The sequence below is a fragment of the Pipistrellus hanaki genome, assembly GCF_964339955.1.
Source record: "Pipistrellus hanaki genome assembly, chromosome: X".
Lineage (NCBI taxonomy): Eukaryota > Metazoa > Chordata > Mammalia > Chiroptera > Vespertilionidae > Pipistrellus > Pipistrellus hanaki.
In genome coordinates, this window is record NC_140524.1 from 35,589,322 (window position 1) to 35,600,438 (window position 11,117).

The 11,117-nt window shown below is 38.5% G+C and overlaps 1 protein-coding gene and 1 pseudogene across 2 annotated transcripts; both read left to right on the forward strand.

Annotated features, from left to right (window-relative positions):
* Window positions 1-256: 256 nt before the first annotated feature.
* LOC311615159 (A-kinase anchor protein 17B-like) lies at window positions 257-5,545 on the forward strand (annotated as a pseudogene). The gene is made up of 3 exons: window positions 257-2,552; window positions 2,597-2,777; window positions 3,021-5,545. The product of its transcript is annotated as an A-kinase anchor protein 17B-like (transcript).
* A 2,775-nt stretch (window positions 5,546-8,320) lies between these two features.
* LOC311615136 (A-kinase anchor protein 17B-like) lies at window positions 8,321-10,043 on the forward strand. Its single transcript, XM_084870384.1, has one exon. The coding sequence runs from the start codon at window positions 8,463-8,465 to the stop codon at window positions 9,807-9,809; it is 1,347 nt and encodes a 448-aa protein (XP_084726510.1). The 5' UTR covers window positions 8,321-8,462; the 3' UTR covers window positions 9,810-10,043.
* The last annotated feature ends 1,074 nt before the right edge of the window (window positions 10,044-11,117 follow it).

Below are 11,117 nucleotides of genomic sequence, written 5' to 3' on the forward strand. Positions count from 1 at the left end.
CTGTCTCCCTTTCCCTCCTCCCTCCCTCTCTCTTCCCTCCCTCCCTTCTACTCTAAAAATCAATTAAAAATTTGGGTGTGGATTAATAACAACGAAGAAGAAGAAGAAAGGAGGAGGAGGAGGAGGAGGAGGAGGAGGAGGAGGAGGAGAGAAGAATATTGAAACTGACCTTCATCAAGGTTATTTTTAAAGAATGTAACCAGACTTTGAAAACAATTCAAGAGAAGCATTCTAAAATGTTTAAAACAAAGGCAGTATCACTGGAGTAAATGGAGAACATGACAAACCTGATTCATTTAAAGTGATTATTTTGTGTGTACCTGTACTATAATAATTTTTAAAACATTGATTTAAATTAGGTCATAGAAATAGATACCTATCCACTATAGCTAAATTTGGGGTTCAGCATATCTTAATTGAATGTCAAATAATTTTTTATCCTAAAGAAGCTTAGTGCTGATTCTCATGCTGTAAATTGAACCAAACTTACTGGACTTTTTTTCCCCCAATTGCTATTTAGATAATGTTTTTGGAAAATAATATGTTTATGCTCATATGATCTCAGTTAGGTGTTGCTATCATAAGGATTTCTAGAACCTAATATCTTAGATATTGCTTTTGGTGAACTTTTAAACAAACTGTTTGTGCAAACTTTGTCTCCTAAATGGAGTTAACTCATATTGTCCTTCAAGGACAGTTGTTAAAGAAATGTGTACCTATGATGTTAACCAACATTTAGTAGTAAATTTTGTATTAGAATTTCCATCATCTGGCTATATACATTTGAGTCTAACTGTCCCCAAAGTTTACATTAATGAGATGACCAGGTGATATATAGATTATGGATATATCTACTTTTAGGGGATAAAAAGCTTTTTTTTTTTTTAAATTGGGAAGTGCTGCTTCAAGTTAGCAAATAGAAGCAGAAATCCCCAATTCCCAGTATTAGTAATATTCACCTTGAGACAGCTTTAAATAATTTGTTAATGTGAAATGACCACAAGCAGTCATGTTTTGGGGGTTTTTAGTTCCAAAGTAGAGGACAAATTCACTTTGTCACTTATTAGAAGATGTTGTCTCTTCTTCACTTGAACTTAGTGTTCAATTTAGTCAATAGAGTGGAAGATAAGAATTGATATGGGCATATAAGACTTAGAAACCAACCTTAGAATGATTAACTAGCTGCTTGTTCACGAAGGTGCTACATGTATTTTACTTTTGTCCTCTTTCTGTGCCAACTCCAGCAGGTTTTTATGGGACTTATAAAAACTAGCGACCCAGTGCATGAAATTCGTGCACATTAAAAGGGAATTAATTAGAGGAAATATTTTAATATTGCTATTTGCCCTTTCTCTCTAATAGAAGTGTCAGAGATGAAAGAAAAGTGGTAAAATGTATATTAAAATCTTCCTCCTGTCAGAGTCTGGGGCACACCATGAGACCCAGAGTCAAGTCCTTGCCTACCCACATGTGCCTCAAAATCGCACGAGACCCAGACCCAGCTGTCCCCCACCCTGCATTGGGCTAGATCCAAACCCAGTGGCACACCCTTGTCAAGCCCCACTGGGCGAGGGGGCACAGCCTCAGGTCCCCTGGCCCGGTGCCGGGTTGGGGGGCATGGCCTGACGTCCCCCAGCCCAAGCCGGGGCAGGGGGTGAGCCCTGAGGTCCCCCATCAAGCCCTGCTGGGCAGAGAGTGTGGCCTGAGGTCTCCTGGCCTGGCACCAGGGTGGGGGGCGCAGCCTGAGGTACCCGGTCAAGCCCCATGGGGCAGGGGGAGTGCAACCTCAGGTCCCTGCTAATTGCTTATTAAGGCTCGTTATAGGAACCCAGCCTCTGCTGTGGGTATAGCCATCTTGTGTCATGGAAACCCCACCTCTGCTGTGGGCGCCATTATCTTTGTGGCAGAGTAATGGTCAATTTGCATATTCCCTCTTTATTATATAGGATTGGAGATTTGGAATCTTAGGGTCTTAATGTATGGGCAACTCATTTAATTTTCCCATCTGTAAAACAGGCATTGAAAATACCTATTCACAGGTTGCTTCATGAATCAAATGAAATTAAGTAGTATAAACAATAGCCATAGCTTATGTTTATTGAGAACCTCTTGTGTGCCAGGCACTATTCCAAGTATTTCACATGTACTCTCCTATTTCATCATTCCTGAAGTCTTATTATTTTGATTTCACAGTTAAGGAAGCTGAGGCAGTATATGGAAACTCTTTGAAACCTCTAAAGCACATTAAACAAATGAAAGCTATTGTCTTAAATATCCGCATAGTATACTTTCCCCTCTGTTTGACCTAAGTCCAGCAAATGCTAGCACTATTCAAAGTCCAAATTTGTGTTTTGCTCTGTTTGTTTGAAGATGTTCCCTTTCACCATCCAAGGTTGCCTGAGGATACAATGACAGTGACGGTGGTGTATGATAGCTCTGAGGCAACAGAGCTCTGTGCAGATCAGCACCTCTACCTCATGCCCACAGCAAAATTATCAATGTATGACTCCCAGAGAGTACAGAACCTATGAGGTCTTTCCTTGAACTGGGAAGTTCTTGACTAGCTGAAGAGTCAGATTTTCCCTGATCAAAACAGCTCTTCTTGACCAGCTGAAGAGCCCAATTTGCCCTGAACAGTTCACCATAGTTTGACTCCAAGAGTACGAAGGATTTCATCCAATTCCAGGGGGAGCCTTAAACACAGTTTAGTTCAGATCCTGAAGGCAAAATTACATAGGAAGTTCATCAAGCTAAATGGATTGAAAACAGATTTAAAAGTAGTGGCTATAGTCGAAACCAGTTTGGCTCAGTGGATAGAGCTTTGGCCTGAGGACTGAAGGGTCCCGGGTTTGATTCTGGTCAAGGGCATGTACCTTGGTTTCGGACACATCCCCAGTAGGGGGTGTGCAGGAGGCAGCTGACTGATGGTTCTCTCTCATCGATTTCTCTAACTCTCTATCCCTCTCTCCTCCTCTCTGTAAAAAAAAAAAAAATCAATAAAATATATATATTTTAAAAAGGTAGTGGCTACAGATGCCCAGGGACAGTAGGAGCACTTCCTGAAGGAACAGGAGGCTCCATAAAATGACAGGGCTGATGAGCTGGACCACAATAAGATCCTGGATTCCACACATTTCAAAGGCTTGCCTGGCAAGGGGTTTGTACCTAAAGGTTCCACTGGGGGGAAGCCATGTGAAAAGATCCTATAGGTGGTCACTGAAAATTTTGAGAAGATCAAGAATGTGGATATTTCTAGGTTTGATCCCTACAGAGAGGCAATGACTGGTGGAAGCTTTGGGGTGGTTTTTTTTTTTTTTTTAGCTTCAGCATGCAGACATTTGAGGCCTTTGTACAGTATATGGAGTCAACTGACTTCATAAAAGCCATGGAAACCCTTTGAGGAATGAAGCTGATGCTCAAAGGGAACAGTGGAAAAGCTCTGGCATGGAACATTAAGATAAGAAGTAGTCAGTTTATTTTATTTCCCACTCTTCAGGTGATCCTGAGTAAAAGCTAGAAAGAAGCATCTAGAATAAATTTCCTTAGACTCCACTGGGCTCTGATCAATAGCTCATGTAAGCATTTGTGTTGTCATTTATAAATGGATGTTTAGGAAGAAAAATAATCCTGATTTGAACATTATTTTGTTATCAGGCATGCTTCCAGCTGGGGTTTTAAAGTGATTGTTGTTATAATCTGGGGTTCTGCCATAATTTCTTGAAGGCATTAAAAGTGTGTTTCATGGCTCTTATCAAAGCATCTAATGTGCTTATTCTACTTGCCAATCTGCTGAGAGAGAGTTTGAAATCACAAGGAGAACAATTTACTCTCTTTATTATTGAGATCACAATTTATATTTTCAAGATGCCTGACAGGTAAGTTGCTAAAACATAATCCCAACAAATTTGGGCAAATTAAATTCAGTTTATCTGTCTAGTCATGTCACTTTATTGATATCTGACTGCTTAATCATCTCTTGCTTGAAATCTTAATCCAGCAGAGGAAAAGATGCTGCTAACCCCTTCTTTTTCTCTAAATTAATCTTTAGCATGCATTTAAACTTTTAGCTTAAGTAGCTTCCTATGTATGAATGTGTGTGTTATCTGTGAAGATACTTACATTAAAATGTACTTATTTTAAAATTATGAACTACTCAGTCAGACAAAGGATGCAGCAAATACTATAATGATACCCATATACCAGTGCCCAACTGCCCAGTTTGTGCCTATCCAAGTCTGTGCCTGATGGTGGTATTGTGATGACACCTGTGACAATGAAATGAGCTCCTCAAGGTTCTGCCAAAGAAAATCCTGAAGCCCGCAGGGCTGTTAGGAAGGCTCAGCTGAAGTAGTAGAAGAGTATGGGTACTAGGATACAGAGATATTTTTAATTCATTTGGTTTTGAATTTCCCATTCCCAAATTAGTTTTATTTCTGTGGCCTGAGACACACTGGCCATTTTATGATGAAACTTTGAAATATTTGGGGGCAGGTTATGTATGATACAACCAAACACTTCCGTGCAGGAGCTGTAAGGAGGTGAGACCAAGAAAAAGAATTGGAGGAAGAAAGCAAGGAAAAGAAGAGAGACCAGGAAGAGTCTATAAGGTAAGGAGACCAACTTTAACAACGAAGGTGTTTTGATTTATGGATTTATCTCTTTGGATGAATGGCTAACTTTATTGAAAGATTACACTGAGGTGGGAGGGGCAGGAATTGGCTCAGATTGGAGAACTGCACAGTTCTTTCAACCTTGCTGTTACAAAGTCAAAGTGACAAAAACAGTTGAAAACAAGAGACTTTAAAAGACAACATCCTTGTTAGGAGAACAAGTAATGAGAAATAATGGGACTAGCCTGATTAAACTAAAATGATTTTTTAAAAAGAACCAGGAACTTTTATAGTGAAAATTCTAGCCTACCAAAACTTTTAAAATATACCAATTTACCTAAAATTTACCAACTTTTACCTATCCTGCCAATATAAAATGCTTTTTAATTAAAAACAAACAAACCTCTTTTCAGGTCTAGAAGAGGTTTTCTTCAACGGGATGGTCAATATTCAAACTAACCCATAGGCAAGAAGGTATGGATTGATTTATTGGGACTGTATTTCTTGTTGGCCTAAGTTCTTTCTGTGAACCTTTATTCCTTTGAACTTATCATTGTTTCCCTATTTAGGAGATTGAGAATAGAAAGTAGTATTGGATTGTCAAAGATTTTCCAAGGTACAAATGGGCCAGAATTTCTGGACTCTGAAAATCAGTTTTACCTCCTGGCCTCTCCCCTTGCGTGTTTATTCTTCCATTTTTTCCCCTGTAAATCAAAAAGGGAGATATATTTCCTTGTGTCTCTCAGTTTTTTAGCTGTTGAAGTGATATGAATTACTTGAGGTCATGTCTGTGAAACTTGGCTAGAAGTTGTGGCTAGTCAATGTAACTATTCCCCCCAAATTTCTAGACCAGACATGCAGTGTAGATAATCATCCAGCTTTTGGGCTAAGTTCTCAATCAGATACTTGTCCTTTTTTCTGTTTCTTTCCCCATGTTCCCAAACAGTTTATATTTTCAGAAAACAGCAGTTAAAAAAAAAAGCCCCAAATCTACTAAGCCAGTATGTTTTTTTATGATAGTGTACTGTGTTGTAATATATATGAAGGACAGTTCTCACCCTAAAGGTTTTCTGAGTACCTTGACTTACCTTTATTTGCTTATGTAAAACAAGCTCATGGAAGGTTTTGATCTCAAGAAAAAGGAAATCATTATTGTGAAAGCTGATCCAGTACCCTGACTGTGGTTTGAGAAAGTGGAGGCTAGAGGCCCCTCCTTCAAATTCTATAGTATATTTTTTTGTATTCTCAGTGTAAGGTCTCCTGTACTTGCTTTTAATCAATCAACTCAATTATGTGTCTTTCTCCTTTGATGGATGCACCACAGTGTCTTTTATCTTCAGTTGTCTCTGCCTGGCCCTGGGATTAGCAGTGAGAGATTCCTGCAAACCTAAATGATTTGTTATTTGTCCATATTGCTCTCTTCTCTCCTCACCTACAGTGGGGAAGGAGTGGGAAGAGAGCAGATGCCAAATAAATACCTTCTGAATGGTTGCCCTTTAATCATTGTCCAGAAAAAGAAAAGAGGAGAGGAAGAGGGGAAGAAGGCCAGGGTCAGGAGGTGACCCCTGAAGGTACAGACACCAGCAAAGGAAGTGGTACAGAGTCAAAGCTGAGTCGCCTGGAGAGCCCAATTCTTCGGAGGGGTGGGAGGAGATGAAGTTCCTACTGTCTCAAGGCAGGTGGAGGCCATTTGATTGTTACTGGTGCTCTTGAGGAAAATTGCAGTAAGGCTCTTTCCCATTCATTCGTTGTTCAGTTTTGGTAGGAGACACAATTCTTCCAGTTAAGCTATCACCTATTTAAAATTGATTCTATGGAAGGCACATTGCAGTTTTTCAATAGGCTGATCTCTAGTAATACCAATCATGGGTTTCCAAAAGGTGTACCCAAATTTTCTCCAGGAATCGTGTCTTGCTCTTGCCATCTGTAACACACACGTTGTGTTGCTAAACTTCAAGACAGTTTTACCCAGGGCAATATAGCCATTGTATCTACTTTTCTAGGTTCCTAATGGATGTAACAGAAAATGCCAAGGGGAAGAAATGGATGGTGTGGGTTTGTAGTCTTCCGTTAACTTTACATGTCCATTTATCTGCAACAGTTTGAATGAGAAGGAAGAGCCTTGAGCAGTTAGCTTTGTATAACAAGCTCATGTCAATTAGTCTTAAAAGTATTTGCTAAGGAATTTCTCATAGCCGGGACCGGTTTGGCTCAGTGGATAGAGCGTCGGCTTGGGGACTGAAGGGTCCCGGGTTTGATTCCGGTCAAGGGCATGTACCTTGGTTGCGGGCATATCCCCGGTAGGGGGTGTGCAGGAGGCAGCTGATCGATGACTCTCTCTCATCGATGTTTCTAACTCTCTATCTCTCTCCCTTCCTCTCTGTATAAAATCAATAAAAAATATATTTAAAAAAAAAAAAGAATTTCTCATATCACAGCAATTGTTTTATTTGGAAAGTTCCAATTTTGGAACTTCTTTTCCTTCCAATTACAGAAAGGCTCCCAAACTGTTCATTTAAAAATCCATATTCAGTGTTTGTTTTTAAAATATATCTTTATTGATTTCAGAGAGAAAGAGAAAGGGAGAGAAAGATAGGAACATCAATGATAAGAGAGAATCATTCATCAGCTGCCCCACACTGGGGATCAAGCCCGCAACCCAGGCATGTGCCCTGACCAGGAATCAAACTGTGATCTCCTGGTTCATAGGTCGATGCTCAACCACTGAGCCATGCTTGCTGGGCCACATTCAGTGTTTTTAAATACTGTACAAAGGGTAAATGGCATTAGTTGAGTTGATTTAATGTATATTTGAAATATCAGTCTTCTCATTAATGTGAACAATTAGTGAAATCAGGATGAGAAAAATATTGCATTTCCACTTATAATAAGGATAGCTGGATCTTGAAAAATTTACCTAATGACCACTGAAGAATTTTTCTTTAAATATGAGCAATGCCTAATTCTTGGCCCCATTGATACCTTATACTGATTATGCAATTCCCATATTCTAATCCTAGTTAATGGGTAAACACTGTGTCATGATTTGTACCAGTTGTCAGTAGCAGCACTGTACAAACTCCCAGCAGAGTGGGATTGTGGGCAGCACCTTTCACTTGCCCTGTAGTTGTGCAGAGCAGATAGCACCAAAGATAGAACTATTGTCATTGGCCACATTTTCTACTTGCTGTGTTGCTTCTGACTGAGGGCGGGCAGAGACACCCTCACCTGCAATCCATAGGAAAAAACTGGAATGAAAAACAGAAAGATAGGTTACCTTTCAAGTCAGTTGACTGTCTTGTAGACACTTTTCATCCACCCGTTTTTTGTGTTTTTTTTTGTTCTAGGATTTTCTGGGAGGGCTAGAGAGCATTTCTTATTCTTCTTCATATCCCCAGTTTGTGAACAAATAATAAAAAAGGGTCATGTGCTTTGAAAGTATGTAAATTGTGGTGCCTTGTAACATAAAGATGGGCACAAATCTAGTAAAAGCAGCTCATATTAGACTGAGACATTTAATTTTATACCTCCTGTTTCCTAGTACAACAGTGTTCTTAATTTGGGTTGATCCTAGATGGTATTAGAAACCTGTTACAAAAAATGTCAGAAATCCAAATTTTCTTTGAACATTTTAGTCGGTTTAGTTTTTTTATGTCAGACTTTTAACCTTTTTTTTTTTTTTTTTTTTTTTTTTAAGGAATCTACACAGTTTAACCCACAAAAAGTAAATGTTGCAGCACTCTGAAGCTAATCACGGTACATTGGAAACTCTAAAGAAAGAAAAGATAAATACCTAATATCTTCAAAATCAGGAGAAAGTGCCAAGATACAGGCTGCCAGTTTAGATAATAAATGAAAAAAAAAATGGAGGGAAGAAATAGGGCTTGGTTACATGAATCTTCCTTCCATTGTAGAAAAAATTCAGTCAGAAAAAGGGGAACTGGACAATTATTCACCAATGAATGCGATGACATTTTTGACTTTAGCGAGACTTCCTTGGAAATTGCATTAAATCAAGGTCAATCTCTTGAGAAGAAAGACCACCTCAGTTCTAATAACTATCCTTCCATATTACCTAAGCAATACCGTGGCAAGAAAAACCGTGAAACATGTGACCTTCTTGACTTTCTATTAAACCATTATTATCACATTCCAAAATATTCTTCTATCTGCCTAGAACCAAGTCACCCAACAAGCACACATCGGTGGCAGAGATCTGTCTATGCTACAGGAAATGGATTTCAAATCAAATTGAGAAAGTACAAATGTGACTCAACCAGGTGGAGTCAAATGCAAAACCTGCATACTTGGAATCCTGTGCAAAAGCCACAAAATAGAGCAAAATTATATTATGCCAAAGGATGTTCTAAGGAGTTTAAATATCATCTCAAGTACACAGCCAGTGAAGCTGGTGATCAGTTGATCCCAACTGATAGAAAGGGCCATCTGTTGAAAGAGACCCATGCTTACCAGATCGAAGAATCTGGAAGTCAAAGCCATTTTTCCTCACCCAAAAGGTCAGCAGAGTTTAAGTTGGCAGATTTCCTTGAGGAAATTAGTAGTGATTCTGAATGCTTCAATCAAAACCTCATCATAAACAAAGAGGAGGAAGAGAAATATGTGGCCATATATGAAAATGCACCTGAAAGAGGATCTAACAATCAAGAAATTAGTTTAAGTCAGCTGAGCTTGTATTCAAAGTATAAACATTTTGGGGAGGAGAAATACTCTGAATACCAATTTAGGAAACCAGTCAAGAGGTTCAAGTATGAACCAATAAGTTCATGGCTTGAGGGTGAAAACAATTTCATGAGAGTTGAGAACAGCAACAGCAAAATGCAGAAAAGGCTAGGTCCCAAATACATGCTTGATCAGGACAACTACCACAAGTCCAGTTTCGGTTACGTACGAGGCAATACTAGAAAAAAGAGGAGGCGGTCCCGTAAGAAAAAACGTCACCAGAGAGCGAACTACAGGTCCTTTCATGTCCCAACATCATCAGAATTTACTAATACTTTCTCTTCAAGGCGTTTTCGCCAAAGAAGACAGACTACATGGAAGACAAGATATAACCAGAATGTAAGAAGACTCACAGGACATGAGAATTCTACATATTTCAGGCCAACTTCTGATAATTATATTAGCTGTAACAATCAGAAGCACACTAGCTATTTACAAAACAACTACAATAAGTCTTAATACTTTTAAATGCTTTGAAGGTCTCTTAGATCAGGAACACCCTTATTCACAATAAACAATTTGCAAAAAAAAAAACAAAAAACATTTAAAACTAAGTATAGCTGTGTAGTTAGCAACAACAAGAGCAAGAGAGAAACATTTAAAAGCTTGAGCAAGGTCAAATGAAAAATCTTGTTTCTCTTGCCAAACTATAAAACATAGGTCAAAATCACTGCAGGTGTGTTGGCAAGCTTTTGAAATACAAAACATCCAGATTCTGAAAGTTGGTAAAACAATGTGCTTGCAAAACTTCCTGATCTAAGAGCAGACATTTCTTCAGTTCAACTATAACTTTCATTTGGTGCCATTGAAAGAGCAAATTAACATCGAGAAGTATTGAGATAGCCTCTTTGACCCTTTAGCTATCATAAGGTCATCATTTAATATCAATTATCTTCAAAGAGGACAACAGTGGATAAGGATCTTTTCACGTGTTCTTTGATTTCGTCAGTACACCATGTACAACAAACTTTCCTAACTTTTATCTAGAAACAACTATGTATAAAATAAATGAGACAACAGCTAGAACATAGACTTCTTCATATCATTAGAGGTTTTCATGAGCACCCATCAGAAGGAAATTAATCTTCCTAATATGTTCATAATACTCAAAGAGTTTTCCTTTTAGAAACAAAGTATTGGAGGAAAAATCTAAGGGCTCAGATTTGTCCTTTAGGCTTAAAGGGACAGTGGACTATTAGCAGAGTTGTTTTTTGAAGAACCTTATGATATTGAGAAGAGAAGACATGACAGTATTTCATTTCAGGTTACAGAATCCTTTCAGGGTTGGATGATATCAATTTATAAAAAGCCACTGGATAGCTCCAAAATGACTTTTAAAAAACAGTAACAAGTGACTCCTCAATCTTCAATAATGCCAAGGAGTCAGGAAGAGTCAATGGCAATGCCTATAGTTTTCTACCTGGGAAAGTAGAAATACGTGTACCAGATTTGTAAACTCTTAAGCAATTTATCTTTCATCGACTGTTTTTGGAGTTCTTGAACATGCTTTTTTTACATTGAGATATTTTACAGATTCGTAAAGACTTACATCTTAATGTGCATGTTCTGTTGAAAGCTTACCTGATTCATTCTGCCTTATGTTGGATATAGAACCTCAGGGCCAGTAGGTGACCTTTTATCTCCAACAAAACTATACTTGACTCAGCACCTGAAGACATCGATAGGATCAGACTACCAGCAGCAGAAAAATGGTGATTTTAATCTGCAGAAGTATTAGAAGGCAACATTTTCATACCATTTGCAATA